Source organism: Diachasma alloeum, unplaced genomic scaffold, assembly GCF_001412515.2.
Source record: "Diachasma alloeum isolate Michigan unplaced genomic scaffold, Dall2.0 Dall_scaffold_78908, whole genome shotgun sequence".
Classification (NCBI taxonomy): domain Eukaryota; kingdom Metazoa; phylum Arthropoda; class Insecta; order Hymenoptera; family Braconidae; genus Diachasma; species Diachasma alloeum.
Genome location: NW_021683643.1, coordinates 2,738,648 through 2,757,449, shown reverse-complemented (window position 1 = coordinate 2,757,449; position 18,802 = coordinate 2,738,648). Strand labels below are relative to the sequence as shown.

Here is an 18,802-nt window from a genome sequence, read left to right as displayed (position 1 = left end):
AAAGAGAAAAAAGAGAAGTCAGAACAGAAATAGAATAGCCGTACCGTACGGTGTTAGTCAGTCCCTCTCGATCGCTCGAGCGACAGTGTTGCTGCATTCACTGCCACACTTGAAATGCGCGTATGGCGGTGAGCGTCAACGTGGCAACAGCGCGCTTGGTTTAACCCTAGTCTGGTCACCAAACGCGATCCTGCGAGTGGTCACTGCCAGGGTTGGGGTGTAAATTACGTTGGTACATTACACCGTTTTTTACCGACGTAATTTACGTAAATTACCTCGACGGATTTTTTACATTTTTTACATTCCTTCGAAAAGCTTGCAATTTTCGATTACTAGAATGTTTTATTTTATTCCCAGTGACGAAGACGCAGTATTGGACACATAAAAAATAGTATATTATGGCCCGAGGACAGATAAACAGCGAATTGTAATTTCAATTTGTTCGGTTAGAACGCGGTTCTTTGTACTTGAGGCATAAAATATCATTTTATGTCCCTAAGATTGTAAAACTGCGATTCTAACATCGATTTTCTCGGTTAAATCGCGGTTTTCGGGCTCAGAGACATAAAATATTGTATGCCACACGGCGATAAAACTATTTCCTGACTCGAGTAGTGGTGAGACCCTCGTGATTTATCATCCTTGCGAGGTATAATCTTCGCGAAGCTTCGCGGTTTACGATAAAAGGTAACGTCGGCTGGTTTTTTACATTTTTTACATTTATTACGTAAATTACGCGTTTTTTATAATGTCATGTAAAAAACTGCGGTCATCGACAGATGCCCAACGCTAGTCACTGCTGCGGGGCTTCGCCGCCGTGTTATTCAGGCTTTAGCATTACCGAACACGGAGAGAAATTTTTTAGAAAAATTCTAGTGCTAGCACGGGAAAAGAGGCGCAAAGTGACGGCCAGGGAGAAATTCCAGTGCCGGCACTAGAAAATTTGTTGGGGAAAACTTGAATTTTTCCCTGTATTTCTGTGAAAATTTCACAGAAATCCCTAGAAATTTTACCAGAAATACCAAGAAATTTTACCTGAACAGCACTAGAATTTTTCACAGCCGTTGGATTGTGATTTTTTCCAGTACTCGTACTAGAATTTTTTTAGAAAATTTCTCTCCGTGAATTCACTGTACACTATGCCCGGGCTCGTTTAGCGAATTTCCGGCAACGTCGCGTCATAGCCAATTTCTTTTTTTTTTATCGTTATTTTACACCGCTTCGACCCGGTTAGGGTATACTGCGATGATGATCAAGACTTTAAATGGTTAGATCGCACCATTCTACCCGGCCGGGATTTGAACTCGGATAGGCAATTTCATTCAAAGTGGGAAAAAATAATGCATCTGTCCGAAATAATTTGTTTTCATTGGGAATTTTGGGAAATATGTTGTTCTAAAAACAACTGTAATTTTTTGGACCCTTCAATTGACAAAGTCAATTTTTTTTGAATTTTTCCGGTTAACCAGTCAATTGGAATTAAAGGAAAACGAGGGCGGGGTTTCCCTCATAGGGTGACCAATCTAGGGTTAACCCAACGGCGTTTCGCTAACCGTGCGATGGATGAAGACTGGCGGCCAAGCGCGAGGGATCGAGGGTTAAGGATATCCAAGTCTTTGGCTAGTTTTTCCCTAGTGAAATGCTTTTCGACTTTGGTAATCGAACATCAGAGCTTTCATTTGAGCTCCATTTGACCCTAAGTTTCCGGACAATTTACAATGATTTCATTCTTTAGACCTTTGCAGGTCTGAATTTGAATCTCGATATTGAGCCGTTAGAAAACATTTTAAAAATCAGAAAAAAAATTAGAAAGTTTACTTTTAGAGGAAGAAGATTGACGAAATAATAAACAAATTGCAATTTTCCAAAATTACGAGCATTTGCTGTAAATAATTTATAAACAATGAATTTTCGGAATCGCAACAAATTTATTCATATTCAGAATTTTACCAAAAATCGATTTCATACTAAAAAAATAAGGCTTCCAAAAGTTTAAACAATTTCAATTATTTATTTATAAACAACAAATGTTTAAAAAATAATAATTGTGTGCGAAATGAGACTTGTATGACGCCGAATATTCATGATTTTTTTTTCAAATTTTTCTCACGCAATTTAATTGATAATTGTGGTGATTGAAATGATTGATTCGATAGTGTGGCCTGTCCCAAACTGTAAAAGATACTTGGATGTCCTTCAGCTTTTAAAGAAGAGTGTAAAAGACAGAGTAAAAGTCAGAGCTTAACAAATAATCAATTTTTAGATTGTTCATTTGGTTAAGAACGCAAAGAAACATCCCCTCACCGCAGCTATCGGTGACGGAGGAAACGATGTTTCTATGATCCAAGAAGCCCACGTGGGCCTCGGAATTATGGGAAAGGAGGGCAGACAAGCTACAATGAGTGCGGACTTTGCATTTTCAAAGTTCATGCATCTTCGCAAAGCACTTCTCGTCCATGGACACTGGTACTACATTAGACTCAGTATTTTAACGCAGTATTTCTTCTACAAAAATATTGTTTTCATCACTCCGCAATTGTTATTCGGATTTCATAGTGGATTTTCTTCTCAGGTACAACATAATCAACTAACAAAATTTCTGATAAGATCAAAGGAGAATTAATAGAATGGAAAAATGGATTGTTGGACTGTTCCGTCAGTTAATTTCGTTATGTTTAATTGAAAGTAATTCTCTAAACCGATACTTTACACTCAATTTGGGCTGTTATGTACATTTCGCAACTTCGAAATTTCTACGCATAAGTTTTACGAATCGTTTTTTGTGCATTGCTGTGCGTAACAAGCGAAGATAGTTGATTCGTAAATACAGTAGAGGCTTCGTATAAGATAGCTGAAAATTGGTCACAGTGTGCATTACAAATGAATGATGTGGTGAGGACGACTACACTGAGAGAAAAACAAACAAGTTGTCAAACAAGTCTTGTTTGTGCCAACAAAATCGTTAGTTGAAAATTTCCAAAAACATAATTGTTTGGTTCAAATTCGAAAGTCTCAAACATGAATAATCCCTCTGCTTTCAACAACAACAAAATATTTCGCTCACGAGGCCGATCATTCATACAAAATGGTGCCTTTTCAGGATAACAATAACTTTTATAGGGGGAAGTTTATTAAGAAATATTTTGTCCCTAAGTTATAGGGGAGGGTGGGGCAAAACGGCCCCCTTTCAATTGTCAATAACTTGTGAATGACATTGTGAAAATTCCCAGTTTCAACCTCATTTCGAAGATAATTTTTCATTCTTCAAAACGAGCTCTAACTCATCCCAATCGGATTATTGAATCGGAAAATATTGACGATTGAAGGGGGACCGTTTTGCCCCATCCTCCCCTAATATTGCTGCAAAAAACTTTTGCTTGTGATTATTGAATAACCGAAATGACAAACTACTATCCCTCGTTTCACATGGAAACGAGCATTTGCCGGGAGCAAAATACGTATACAATTGTCTTGAAAAGACTTAATCAATTTTTGCAATAACCATTTTCATTTTCCGCGCACGCCTCCCATGTTTGGCACAAAAAAATCCTTTTGGATAATTTTTAACAAACAATTTTTTTGGCACAAGCAAGACTTATTTGAGAACTTGTTGTTTTTCTCTCAGTGTAGATTCATCCTAGACTTTACTTTGAACGTTGACGCGTTCTAAAGAAAATATGAAAGTTTTTTATATCGTCTCGATTTCCAAAGACGGAGTATCGAATCGTCTCGTGATGATTCCGAGAAAATTGATCTCATCTCGACCTTTTCTTTACCTATTTTTGATGTGGAGAAACCGAGGCTGAGACTGAGTCGATAAGAGGGAAAGTTGAGGCAAAAATGAGGTAGATTGTCTCGGAATCGTCTGAAGACGAAGCGATAGCAAAGTTCACCATATTTTTTAGACCGAATCGACGTTCTAATGTGAAGTATCGACCAAGTCTCACGCTCAGCCCTAGATATTTCAGATTTCACAAAATCAATTATCAACTCTGATCCTGTAATACTCGTGTGGATAAATGTGAGAATGCGTCAATGTTCTGAGCAATTGTTCCACTTTTATTTTATTTATTTGAACAATTTCATATTTTGCTAATGGATTCCTCTTATTCTTTTAGGCTCTCTATTCTAGTATTTTTCTCATGGGTTTCAACTTATTTTTTACGTCTCTCCCTGTCCTGATGTTTGGCCTATTCGAGCAAGATTACTCAGCAGAAACTTTGAAACGTTTTTCCCAGTACTATTTACTGAACAAAAAAAACTATCTACTGTCTATTTATCAGACAATCATTTGGCTCTCCACAGGTAATTAATTCTGACAAACTTGGTATTTCATGTTCCTGTAGGGACGCCACTAATTACATATGATTGCAATTCCGTTTGCAGCTATGTGGCAGACTTCTGTGATTTACTTCGGTGTCTACTTCTTTTGGCAGATTAATCCTATTAATCTGTACGACAATACTGACGCCGGTTATGACGGCTTTGGGACCTGTATCTTTCATCTCGTTACTCTAGTCACTAATTTACAGGTACGTCCATAAATTTCCAGTAATTAAAGTCATGAAAAATATTTTTATTGACAATGAAAGACAAGGGTAGGCAGACTACTACTATTAATTTACCTTTTTTTTTGGATTATTTTTAGATCCTTTTGCGGAGTTATTTCTGGACTTTTCCGTTTGTTGCTAGTATTGTTTTCTCGGAAATTACCTTCTTCGTAATGACACTTTGTTATTCTTCTCTGGATCCGTGAGTAAAAGATAAATGTTGTTATGACTAACATATTATTAGAGAGGGAGAGGGGGGGGGGAATTATTATTATTAGAAGTGAAGTTACCGAAATATACTTTGTTAACAATATAAGGAAGGTCAGAGGATATCGGAGAAATAATTACGACGCTGATTAAATTGTCATAGTGCGACGTTTCGCTAAATTATTTTAGCTTCATCAGGCTCTTGACGGCAATCTACGTCCAGTCAAACTATTTCTGTTAATATTAGTGTCGGAACACATAATGTGCAAACAAATAAACAAAACATATGAGTAAACAAAAAGTCGGTCAGCACAGACATAGGATCAACCAAACACAAGAAGACAGGAGGTTCGGTAGAATATAAGGAAGATCAAGGGATATCGGAGAAATAATTATGACGTTGATTAAATTATCATAGTGCGACGTTTCGTTAAATTATTTGAGCTTCATCAGGCTCTTGACGGCAATCTAGGTCTAGTCAAACTATTTCTGTTGACATTAGTGGTGGAACACATAATGTGGAAACAAATTAACAAAATATATGAGTAAACAAATAAGTCAGTCAGCAGAAACATAGAAGCAGCCAAACCTCCTGTTTTCTTGCGTTTGGTTAATCCTATGTTTTTGCTGACTTTTTGTTTATTCATGGTTTGTTTATTTGTTTGCATTATGTATTCCGACACTAATATTAACAGAAATAGTTGGACTAGACGTAGGTTGCCGTCAAGAGCATGATGAAGCTAAAATAATTTAGTGAAACGTCACACTATGACCATTTAATCCACGTCGTAATTATTTCGACAATATCCCCTGACCTCTCTTGTACTGGTTAATATCATGGAAATAAGAACAATCATTATACGTGGCTAACATTTCGTGGACTAGTACATTTGGAAAAATTAAATCGCAAATTTACGGAACAATTCATGTAATCGGGAATGGGAAATCGTTTTCCGGAATTTTTTATAGGAATGGAAGAGCTGGAAAAAGCTGAAACGTTCAGTGAATTTTCAGGTTCATTACCGAACAAAGTATGAAATTGTCACGTAATTTTTCCCGAAGACGTAAAATTTTACAGAACCTTTCCGACTCATTATGCCACCAAAGTCAAAAAATTTTGAACGTTCACCAATTTTTATAAAGTTTGTGATTTATTTTCAATCGCTGGGGTAAAATTACGGAACGACTTGTTGTCTCCACAGTGGTGAGTCATCAGACGAGTTATTAATATTTACGGAACAAATCGTAGAATTTACGTGGCGATTCATACAATTTCAGTTCCGACTGACATTTTATTGAATTTTACTTCGCTCGTGGATTACGTTTCGAAACATAATTTTTACTTTTTTTTCTGGTAGTTTTTATTGAATTTTTCTCTCCGTGTAAGGATTACGATTTTTTCGGTTGGATTTGAATTGATCTCTACTGGATAATATAATAGCCTTTCACTCAATAATCCTAATCATGTTCATGTTCGAGATTACGATTTTTCGGTATCAGTATATTCAAAAACCACTGTACAAAATTGTTCATTCGAATTGTAGGTAAAGATGAGAAGATTTTTTTTTTCAGTTACACATATTAACACTTCGGTGACCGCGACATGCGGGTGCGGAGCTGTACGTTTTTTTATGGGAATAATTCTGATAAGAATTTAGAGGAAATCACGTGAATATAAAATTCATTACCCAATAGAGTATTCACAGAAAGATAACCAGCAGTTTGATGTAATCAAATTTTCATTCATCAACTTTGACTTCCAGATGTTACGTGGTCGCTGTGGTCTTTCTGTTACCAGATGTGAACCACACGATCAGCTTCTTGTAGTTAAGGTTTGACTTGACTGCACAGTGACGTTTTTTTGCAGTCAGAGTGCAACGATGTAGAGTCCCAATAATCGAGAAATATCAGTGTTTTTAATGATTCTATCGTGCGATTGATTATGAAATAGCTATGTTCGTCACAACTCGCCGAAAAAAAGTTTTCCGACCAGTGATGAACATAATTTTTCTTCACAATGTCCGTAAACGGTGTTTGACGGACACTTCGTCAAAAAAAAAAAAAATAGAATTGAAATTTAGAGAGAAAAAATTCCGATTCGCCCAGCGAATCCACCGCAATATCAGCGAGAAAAATCGCGTCATAAAACGACGTTTTACGGACAGTGTGATGAAAAATTTAATATCAGTTGAGTATTGAATCATCTTTAAAAAATAACTCATTTCGAATGTTTCCAGAAAATTCAGTGGAGGAATGCATTGGCTATTTTATAAACTCTGTATGTCTCCAACATTCTGGCTCTTGACAATAATTATTCTGCCAATTTGTCTCATACCCACCTGTTTTGTGGCTATATACGACAGGTGGCGACCAGCGAAATTGAGTTATCAGGCTGAAAGAGAGGAGAATCTTCAGGATACTTACAGTGAATGGAGTTTACCATCGACAGAGGTGAATATTCATATACTCCTACGTTCATTCTTTTTAAATTGATAAGAAGCTTAGTATCAACTTGAATTTACGTTTCATTTCTAATTTTTACCAGGAAAGAAGATTTAACTTCGTTCCATGGCGTGGAAACTTCTCCTTCAGAATAGCTTCATGATCCAAAATACTCACGAAATAAATTTATCATTTTCGGCTTCACTTCTTCTCAAGGTAAATAAAAAAATGCGCGTACGCTATATTCATTTTTATTTTTTTATTAATCGAAAAATTCAATTGCGATATTAACAGGGATCGCCATCAATATTAAATTTCTGTAATATTCCAAGAATTTGACCCTTACATTAATGAAGGTTGAAAAGATGTTGATCTAATTTTTCAAATAATATAATATTAATAATCTAATTTTTTTCGAATAATTATGTATTTAAAATTTGTTAATATGAAAATGTAAACTTACCACCAAGTGAATAATTCAAATTTCTTAAAAGGGGAATTTCGATTACACGAATAATCATCAATCTTCCTGCCTTAATTATCGATTGATAAAATAGTTAAAAATTGGAATATTTGAATTGATGATATTTGAGTACTTAAAAAATTTACGAGTGTGACGTTTCGAATTAGATCACCTACCGCATTAATCCTGGGTGATCTACTGTGATCGTACTGGGTATTTGATCTAGTCCCAGGGACTAGTCACAAATAGATAATGTTTGACAATACACTTTCCTCCAGTAGGGCCGTCGTACCCTAAACTCCGGCTATTACTCGCGTGAGATGCACTCGAACTGGGAATAGTTAGGATTATTGAGAAGGTATTTTCAGGTAAAACACTCGCGTATTTAATTGTTAAAACCTATACGTTTCTTCACTAATTACTAAGAAATAAGATACACGACTGTTTTACTATTGGGTTCAGTAAACGCGTCGCTAAAGTATGGAGGAGCTGGGATGACCGTCCAGCTTCACTCCCGAACGTACTCTAACTCTAAAGGAGTCCAAAAAAAGCTTCAAGACTCGAAATTGAAAATTAAGCATTCTCACGGTTTACTCAACTACTACACATTTGTCTCATCATTGACACATACTATAACAGTCAAACAGCTTCTTTTGCTAAGAAGCTGGACTCCGATGACACCGTGAGGGTGCTTACTCTGCTCTCGGATGATGGGAACGAAATCATATTTCTTTTCCCATCATTTTGTTTATTAATTAAAATGCCGACGTATCTCGATACGTCACAAGAGTGATGTTAATCAATTAATGGCTACAATATTTAACGGTAATTCATAATATTTAATTAACATTATGAATTTGGCTATCCCTGGATATTAAATATACCATTTTAGATTTCATTGCTTTCTCCATTTTTTTAACAAAATCCAAACTATTTTTTACGGGAGATTCACAGTTATTCTGCATAGGTGCTAAAAATTTTGCTAATGTAGCTTCCAAACTCATGTGACGCTTCATCAATGGAAAAGACAACCGGTCCAAAAGCAAGCGATAGTTTATGAATTTTGGGAAGCACATGCATTCTAGGCATTTCACAAACTTCAATTTTCAGTGGGTTGTATGTCATAAGTCCAAGAATTTTTTCTTATGCCACAAAGTGATCAAAGTACTACAACCATTAACTACTCTCTTGAAATCAATATCTGGTGCATCCATGTATGGACTCGAGAGATTTAACGTTTTAAGGATGTACTACACCCTTTCAGCCAAAATTCACGTTTTGTTTATTTTTCTGGCAAATTATTGATCGGCGAATTATTGATTGACGCGAAATAATATACCGTTTTTGCGTTTTATCATTATTGACTGACTCACAAAGTTTCATGGTAGAGCAATCATTTTCCTGCATTTTTTCTAAAGTTTTGTAAATTTCCAAAAAGTTTTAGAAAAGACGCAGGAAAATTATTGCACGATCATGAAATTTCGTGAGTCACGAAGTAATGATAAATCGCAAAAACGGTATATTTTTTCACGTCAATCCGATCAAAATTTTGCCAGAAAAATGCAAAAACGTGAATTTTGGCGAAAAGGGTGTAATACATCCTCAATATCAGCATTAAAATAGCGCGAATAATTAAAATTAATTTTTTTTTCAAGTAAACAAAAGAAACAACTGAAATTTCCGAAGAGAAAAATTGAAACAGCAAATATTTTCCCATATTTCGGCGCCCGGCAGAATGGAAACATCTGCATTTCAATTGCTTTTGATCTACATGAATGAGCAGAGATTCCCCTCATTGTGAACTCAGCGGCGGGGGGCCCAGAGGAGTGGGGCGCAATCAATATTTTCTACTTTCGAGTTTTCATTGAAATGTCTCTACAAAATGTTCAGTACGAAAAACTCATTTCCTTGAATAATCAACATAAGCTATAAATTTACGAACAATTTGATTTTCAATCCAATTTAATGTCGCAATGCGAAAGATCATCGTGCAAACGTCAATGGGCGCGCGAATCAGTTTCAGAAAGTCATACAAGATAATCTGCAAAGTCTTGTCTACTCAATTGAACTCAATATTTCCTCAGGCTTCAACCTCCCAACTTGAGTTTTCTGATTGATTTTAATAAAATGGAAATCGTTGCAAAAAAATTTATTCGAGACCACCCGTTTCTGTTAACAAAAGACGAAAGTCTCCTTTTGCTGTCCAACGCTGGGGGATCAATAAATTTCCTCAATCAACAAATGCACCAGCTGTATAAGAACACTTTCCGCAAATTCACCAATGCGCATCGACGGACACTGTAAGTGGAGGGACGTGGAGGGGAGCGAAGGGGAGAATCGCGTAAAAGTCAATGTGGCTGGGTTGAGCCTTGCGGGAATTGACGACGCAGACGCGGTGTATACAAGTTCTATGAGTCTACTAGTGAGCTAGCGACTGTGGGAACTTAAACACGCGGAACTCACCGAGACTCTGGTCTGTGGACCAATCCCCCTGTATTCGTTGGCAAGCCGTGTGTTTTGGTCCACGACAGTGGCACCGGTTGATGCCCCTCCGGGTTGATCTCCGTTCTCAATGGTTCATCAATTTTTCAACAACCGTGACGTTCCCATCGCAACGCAATTTCGATAACATACAGATTGAGCAGATTTTTCTATACTAATCGGGAGTTTGAAAATAGTCGCGGTGGATAAAATGTGAAGTGGAGATCCCAGGCGAAACGAGTGCATTTGTTTGGATTCTGTTTCTCTCAATTTACTTTCTGTTATTTTATTTTGCATATCCATCTGGCTTTGGAGTGGAAATTCTTGAGATTATAGGAAAAGCTCATGTGAGTAAATCTACATTTAGCTTGGATGTAGCTTGCAGTAGAGGCCCCGCATTACTGTGATCATTTGCATCAGTAGTGAACATATATTACGTGAGCAAATAACTTCCTGTTGAGCTAGTATCAGGAGAGTTCACGGACGAAAAAATTTAATAGAAAAACCCATCGAATTTCGTTAGAAAATTCTATTGAATTTCTATTGGACTGTTCTAGTAGATTTTGTCTGATTCTATTGAAATGTTCAATAGAAAATATTCAGTCGAAAAAGTCAATAGAATTCAATTTTTCTGTATCACTTATTCTATTGAGATATTTTCTAGAGAATTTTCTCGGCTCAAATTTTCCAAGTTTTTTCGTTTGATTTTCTTGATGAGAAGAAAAGAAAAATAGAATGAAAAAAACTTGGAATATTTGAGTCGAGAAAATTCTATAGAAAATATATGAAAAGAATAAGGTATATAGAAAAATCGAATTCTGTTGACTTTATTTATTGAATGTTTTCTATTGAACATGCCAATAGAATGCCAAAAACTAATAGAAAGTTTAATAGAAATTCAATAGAATTTTCTAACAAATTCGATAGGTTTTTCTATNACTTATTCTATTGAGATATTTTCTAGAGAATTTTCTCGGCTCAAATTTTCCAAGTTTTTTCGTTTGATTTTCTTGATGAGAAGAAAAGAAAAATAGAATGAAAAAAACTTGGAATATTTGAGTCGAGAAAATTCTATAGAAAATATATGAAAAGAATAAGGTATATAGAAAAATCGAATTCTGTTGACTTTATTTATTGAATGTTTTCTATTGAACATGCCAATAGAATGCCAAAAACTAATAGAAAGTTTAATAGAAATTCAATAGAATTTTCTAACAAATTCGATAGGTTTTTCTATTAAATTTTTTCGTGCGTGTTATGAAAGGTTTATTGTACGAGGGATTATGAAATCAGTTATTACGAGCATAAATGTTTGTGTTCGATTATTTTTCAGGCTATTATGTAATTAACGGAAAAATCTTTTGTCCTCGCCGGTAGTCTATTTGAAATTTGGGAGAAGGATGATGTTATTTTAAACTGTTGAATGGAAATACGGATTCCCTCTAGTCATTACCCCTAGTTAAGTCACTTGGTTTTGGACGCTTTTAGTCGAATCGCTCTACCAGGGTTATTAATTACAATGAAAGATGTTATGTCGACCGGTATATTCATACTCTGTATTATCCCCGGGCTATTTTTCGGTCAAACCTATATCCCATCTATTGACTTTCCGACCCTCTATATAAGGGAAACAATTAAATAATCAACAATGCACAAATTAAAAAATTCGGAAGGGTTAATAATTGAAAAATTATTGAAAAAATATTTCATAATTTTTCAACACTTCTTCGTAACGGACTTGATTTTTTCTGAATTTTTTACTGGGCCGTCTCATTTATATTACCCGATGAAAATGCGCTTTGTGTCAATTCCTCATTATGGTGATCAATTTACACTGAGGAAAAAACAGCAGAATTCTCGAACAAGTCTTACTTATGGCAAAAAAATCATTTTTTTGTGTCAAACATGCGAAGCGTGCGCCGAGATTGAAAATTTTTATTGCCAAACGGATTTAGTTTTTTCAAATAAATTCAATTCGCTGTGCAAGCCAGAAATGCAATTTCTAGCAATACTTCCTCGTTATTCGATGCTCCCAGACGTATTTTGCTCCCGGCAAACGCTCGTTTTATATGAACCAAGGGATAGTAGTTTGTCGTTTCGGCTGTTCAATAATCACAGAGAAAAAATGAATTTTTAAGTGAAATAATAATAATTACGTGACAGCAATCTTGTAACTTGGGGACAAAATATTTCTTGATCAACTTTTCTACATAAAAGATATTTTTATCCTGAAGAGGAACCATGTTGTATGAAAGATCCGCCTCTTGAGCCAAATGTCTCGTTGTTGAGAGCACAGCAATTATTCATGTTTGACACTTTCAAACTCGAACCAAACCAGTATTTTTTTGGTAATTTTCAACAAGACTTGTTTGACAACTTGTTCGTTTTTCTCTCAGAGGAGGGTTAAGGTATATTCCTAGAAAACAATTTTTTTTCTTACGATTGTCGCAATTTTTACCTTTTTTTAATACTATTTATAATATTCCCCAGCTATTGAAAACATTTTAACGAGCTGTACTACACAGTTTAGGAGATAATAAATAATAAGATACGGGCTTCTAGAACGCGAGGCATAAACGGGGGTGATGAGTCCCCCAATAGAATTTTCCCCTCTTATGAGAAAACGGTTTTTACGATGTTATTAAAATCTAATTCGTGCTAGGCTAATAAATTCTGAATACGCGATTTTTTTGTTAAATTTTATGGCGCCCAGTTTCTGCCATATTGAACTCGAAAAAAAGGATATTTCGCGAAATCATTTTTCATTTGAATCAAACAATTGATTAATAAATAATTTCTTATTTGATTCAAATAGTTATTATTGCTTTCATCAAAAACATATGAGGATAGAAAAACTCTGAAGTTATGAGAATGCAATAAATTATGTCATTATAGTATATTAAAGTACAAAGGTATAAATTTTATTTTTGAAATCTCTGTACTAACATTCATTGAAAACGAAGTTTATGCCCGGGCGATCTATAATATTTTGCGCGGAGCGCAGCGTACGATTAACTCGACTTACTGCGAAAATTCATAGGGACTAACTTCTGGGTGCTATTGTTTTGGGATGTACCTTAAGGATATCCAAGTACTTCGTTCAAATTGGCAACTTTTTTTCAAGCAAGATTTCAGTTTTGTCGAAAATCTTGCCGTCCCCATACTTTTTCGGATTTTTCATTGTCGAATACATTTTTTCAGGAATTTCTTCAATGAATATTGTGAACAAGATTTTATTCAATTTCACACTTGACTCTCGTTGGTCTAACCTCTAATGATCATACGGCAACACTGTACAAGTGTTCCGTATAACCTCGTAAATTCGGTCCGAGTAGTCACTTGAGCGGACTGTTGCCAGACGTCAGGAACGCACGGATTCAAACCACCCAATATGGCCGTCGTACCAATCAAGAAGCTTTTAATTTGATTGTTTGCAATTATCTGTCCGGAAACGTATGTTTTTTAATGTCGCAAAAAAAAGTAGAGAGTATAACGAACAAAGTCATATACGGTTATGTGTACGAGAAAACGCTTTAAGACTATGAACTATTGGATTGAAGGTGGCAGTATACAGCTCTTATGGACGCAATGTGTTAAATTTCATTCTTTCAAAAATCGTTTTCTCGAAAATATGTTCGGAAACTAAAGTTTATACTGCGCCTAAAAAATACTCTTGGTCTAGTCTATAAACTCTAAAGGGGATTTCCCCCAGAAAAAATTGCCTGAACTACTTGGATATCCTTAAGGGGATCCCAAGCTGAAACTTGGAAATTTTCGGTTAATGAGAATAGTCATTCGACTCTTAGTACATATTTCATGAGGTTATTTCTTATTTCTATGCTAAGCTACTCAAAACAATGATTGTTATATACCGTATACAAAAATAAAGAAAATAGTAAATCAAAAAAATTAATTTATTACTCGTGATCTGTTAGAGATAATGAAGAAAAAACCTTGGTTATTCTATGGAATCTAACGGACATTAAAAAAGTGTTCAAATCGGGTGAAAATCCTGGCGTGAGAAGCATTTTGGAGGAAAAAATACAAAAAAAGATGTTTTACCTAAAAAATGAGTTACAATGGGATCGACTGAGCATTCGCGAATCAAAATGTCTGAACCCGTTGTAGAATATCAGTTTCAAGTAATTTATTTTCTGAGAGATATGAGTGCATGTTTTTCATTTATCACTATAGAAAACGATAATGTCAGACTCGCTAAACCCCCACAAGAAAAGAAACTGTTTTTGTGGAGTTAGTACAGAAAGTCTTGCAATAGTCCCATCTCAATTATCAAGTTTAGATATTTTAATACACGGAGAGAAATTGTCTAGAAAAATTCTAGTACGAGTACTGGAAAAAATCACAATCCACCGGCTGTGAAAAATTCTAGTGCTGTTAAGGTGAAACGGAACCCCTGTGTCTTGAATTTTTAGAATTGTGTTTTCTCCTGCAATTATTATTTTATATTTATGAAACTACTTCATTGACTCAACAATGCAATGATCAAGTCGATAAAATAGTTTCATAGATAAAAATTAATAATTGAAGGAGAAAACACAATTCTAAAAGTTCATACAGACAAAGGCTTTCCGTTTCCCCTTAAGGTAAAATTTCTTGGCATTTCTGGTAAAATTTCTGGGGATTTCTGTGAAATTTTCACAGAAANGAAACGGAACCCCTGTGTCTTGAATTTTTAGAATTGTGTTTTCTCCTGCAATTATTATTTTATATTTATGAAACTACTTCATTGACTCAACAATGCAATGATCAAGTCGATAAAATAGTTTCATAGATAAAAATTAATAATTGAAGGAGAAAACACAATTCTAAAAGTTCATACAGACAAAGGCTTTCCGTTTCCCCTTAAGGTAAAATTTCTTGGTATTTCTGGTAAAATTTCTGGGGATTTCTGTGAAATTTTCACAGAAATACGGGGAAAAATTCACGTTTTCCCCAATAAAATTTCTAGTGCCGGCACTGGAATTTTTCCCGGCTGTTACTTTACACCTCTTTTCCCGTGCTAGCACTAGAATTTTTCTAAAAAATTTCTCTCCGTGTAATCCCTGTGTCTATATGAATTTTTAGAATTGTGTTTTCTCCTGCAATTATTATTTTATATTTATGAAACTACTTCATTGACTCAACAATGCAATGATCAAGTCGATAAAGTAGTTTCATAGATAAAAATTAATAATTGAAGGAGAAAACACAATTCTAAAAGTTCATACAGACAAAGGGTTTCCGTTTCCCCTTAAGGTAAAATTTCTTGGCATTTCTGGTAAAATTTCTGGGGATTTCTGTGAAATTTTCACAGAAATACGAGGAAAAATTCACGTTTTCCCCAACAAACTTTCTAGTGCCGGCACTGGAATTTTTCCCGGCTGTTACTTTGCACCTCTTTTCCCGTGCTAGCACTAGAATTTTTCTAAAAAATTTCTCTCCGTGTAATCCTGAGTTTCCGAAGGTGCAATTCACCTTCAGAACTGAATGCATCGAATTCGATCTGGTAGAAATCAGTCGGAATTTCGAGTATCGACACGCCCCCCGCCGGTGATAATGAGTTATAGTGTTTTTTTATATGCGAGCTTATCAATCATCATAAAACCAAGAGAATGCATGCGGTGGAATTCGATTAGTCGTTCAAAAGGCATGAGGAATGTTTCATATTGTGGTTCCGACTGTGATGAGGAAATAAGAATTCGAAGGTTGAGAATGCAGACTTTGCTCAGCTGTTGACGTTATGCGCTTCAATCTTTGGAGGTGCTTATTGAGAAAAAAAAATATTCCTCCCAATTAACTTTATTTGCGTCAAACAAATTTGTTTGAGATTTAAATGGAGATTTAAATGGAGTTTTCATGTGGATATTTCGGGCATTTGGTTGTCTCATGCATATTTGTTTGGGACGAATCGAATGGGGTTTTCCAGTGATTGCAGTTTTGTTTATGGATAGCGATGATCCAGATTGATATTAAAACAACCCGAATTTGATGAACTTTTATAGCGAGACAACTTCAGACGCAAAAGGGGAGGCAAAGACATAAATAATACTTTGTCAGTTAATTATGGAAAAGTCAGACGCGAGAAAAGTGACATTTCGAGGGTGATTTCATGGCTCGGTACTCTCTCGCCTGCCAAGCAATGATTAAAACGCACGCCACTCCAGTTTAATATAGACATATAGTTATCCAAATATTGAGGTAAAAAATATACCTGAATCGTGTATATTTTATACCCCAAAAACAAATATAAATTTTTGTAAAAAAAAAACTCGCCAAGAATGGGTCCGAGCGTTCGACAGGCGGGTCGTTCCCCCGTCTAATGTTCAAGGGATACTTTCCCCTCGTACTACATACACTCAGAGTAAAACGACAAAGTTCTCAAACAAGTCTTACTTGTGCCAGGAAAATAGTTTTTTGAAAATTATCAAAAAAGGGGTTTTTGTGCCAAACGTGCAGAGAGTGCGCCGGAATGAAAAATTTTTGTCGCAAAAATAGATTTAATAGTTCAAAAAAAATTGCATTCTCTGTACACGCAAGGAATATTATTTCTAGCACTACTCCTTCGTTATTCGATACTCCCATACTATTTTGCTCCCGAAAAATCTTTGTTTTATGCGAAACAAGGGATCGTACATATATACTATATTGTATCCTTCAAACTTAGGAGAATAACCCATAATGGTTTGAAGGCTTTGAATAAATAAAAATCGCACGCTCCAAATTACAACAGGGAATGAAACCATTTATGAAATCTAAAATGTGCTGGGAAGGGATAAACAATGCAAAAAAACAAATAAAGATATTTGGGTGGTGGAGGGGGAAGTTGACTCGCGTATAATAGGACTACGTACCCGGTCTTGGCGGCGAGACGCAACTGCGTCCCTTGATCCGAATCAAGTACACGCATAAATCTGAATCAAGAACATTTCCATTCATATCTCGCAGAATGTAATATAAAATATTAATGGTTCCTAGATGTAGCGTTCGTATATTGACATGGTCGAGAGTGACCGAATGACATAAGGTACATTAACAATGAACAAAAACGGTTTTATCAGCTTTTGTACCCATTAATAATTTGGACAATTATCCGCCCTTCCGTTGGATAGTCCAAAAGAATTTTCAGTAGTAATACCCCAAGACCTTCAAAATTCTTTTTTTATTTCTTGTTGCATAGCAACGGAAAAATATCCGATGAATTTTTAAGGTCGAGGGGTATTCGGAGGGCAATTTCATCAGTTCTGATTTTGGCCGATCAGGGTACAGTGTTCGCGGTTACGGGACACATTTCAGGAGCGAAGCAGTAAACCGGGTTAAGTCGATTTTAACTGTTAGCCAGTTTTTGACGAATATCTCGGAATCTAAAAGAGATACAAAAATTTTTGTCATAACCTTTTTGTAGAGCCAACTAAGGGTTACAAAAAAGGTAATGAGCAAAATTTTGCTATCTCTCTTAGATTCCCAGATATTCATCAAAAAATGGCCAAAAGTAAAAATCGACTTAACCCGATTTACCGCTTCGCTACTGATTTCACCAAAATGTGAAGAATATCTGTCAAATTCGTAGAAAACAATTGACAGGCTACAGGGAAATTATCAGACTGATAATTTCAGAATAGAATAATTAATATTAATATTAATTCTATTAATTATCAGTCTGATAATTTCCCTGCAGCCGGGGAAATTATCAGTGTGAACCGCATCACGTGACCCCGAATACTGCACTCTGATTGGTCAAAATCATAAGTGAGGAAATTGTCAGTAGTAATACCCCAAGAGCTTCAAAATTATCGGATATTTCCCGATAGCTTCGTTGCAAACAAATGAAGGTGTCAAGTTTTGCAGTTTAAAAACCCCCGAGCGCTTGCGCGAGGGGATTGAGTTTCAAGGAGTATTTGTCCCCCGCCCCCCCAAAAAAATCAACCGAGGGGTATTCCGCGGGGTATTTGTTGGATTATTTATCCCAATCGGATTTTGGCCAAACAGAGTGCAGTGGACAACATCAGGAAATGAATTGGGGAAGATTTGAACAAATTATGTTAATAGAATATCCCGATTTCCATAGACTGTAAAATATAAAATTCTATCTGAAATGAGTCAAAAAAATGAAGAGCTGTTGCGAAATATTCAGGTAAAAAAAATGAACTATACTGCGAAATATTCAAAAGCTAGGAGGAAATATCAGAAATAGAACTGTCGGGTAGCCTCAAATACTGCGCTCTGATTGGTCGAAACCCGATTGGGAAAAATAATCAGCTATTATACCACAAGACCTTCAAAATTATCGGATATTCCGCAAATGTTTTGTTGCATAACAACGACCGGGATCGCGCTGCGCGCTCGAGATTTTAATCTGCAAAACTGATCCTGTATTATATGACCTGTATCATATGGCCATTATATGATCCGCATATCACGGACGAAAAAATTTAATAGAAAAACCTATCGAAGTCGTTCGAAAATTCTATTAAATTTCTGGTGAACTGTTCTATTAGTTTTTGGCCAATTCTATTGAAATGTTCAGTAGAAAATATTCAGTAGAAAAAGTCAATAGAATTTAATTTTTCTATATAACTTATTCTATTAATATATTTTCTATAGAATTTCCTCGGCTCAAATTTTCGTTTTTTCGTTTGATTTTCTTGATGAGAAGAAAAGA

At 35.5% G+C, this 18,802-nt stretch overlaps 1 protein-coding gene across 6 annotated transcripts in view; it reads left to right on the top strand.

Annotated features, from left to right (window-relative positions):
* The window catches only part of LOC107047846 (probable phospholipid-transporting ATPase IF), a 59,188-nt gene that overhangs the window by 37,283 nt on the left and 3,103 nt on the right, over positions 1-18,802 (top strand). For all 6 annotated transcript variants that reach the window (XM_015270703.1, XM_015270707.1, XM_015270704.1 and 3 more), the window contains 6 exons: positions 2,264-2,572; positions 4,119-4,305; positions 4,387-4,532; positions 4,649-4,752; positions 6,995-7,208; positions 7,303-7,415. In XM_015270703.1, the coding sequence (XP_015126189.1) occupies positions 2,264-2,572; positions 4,119-4,305; positions 4,387-4,532; positions 4,649-4,752; positions 6,995-7,208; positions 7,303-7,362 (1,020 nt within the window). In that variant the 3' untranslated portion in view covers positions 7,363-7,415. The remainder of the gene's footprint in view (positions 1-2,263; positions 2,573-4,118; positions 4,306-4,386; positions 4,533-4,648; positions 4,753-6,994; positions 7,209-7,302; positions 7,416-18,802) is intronic.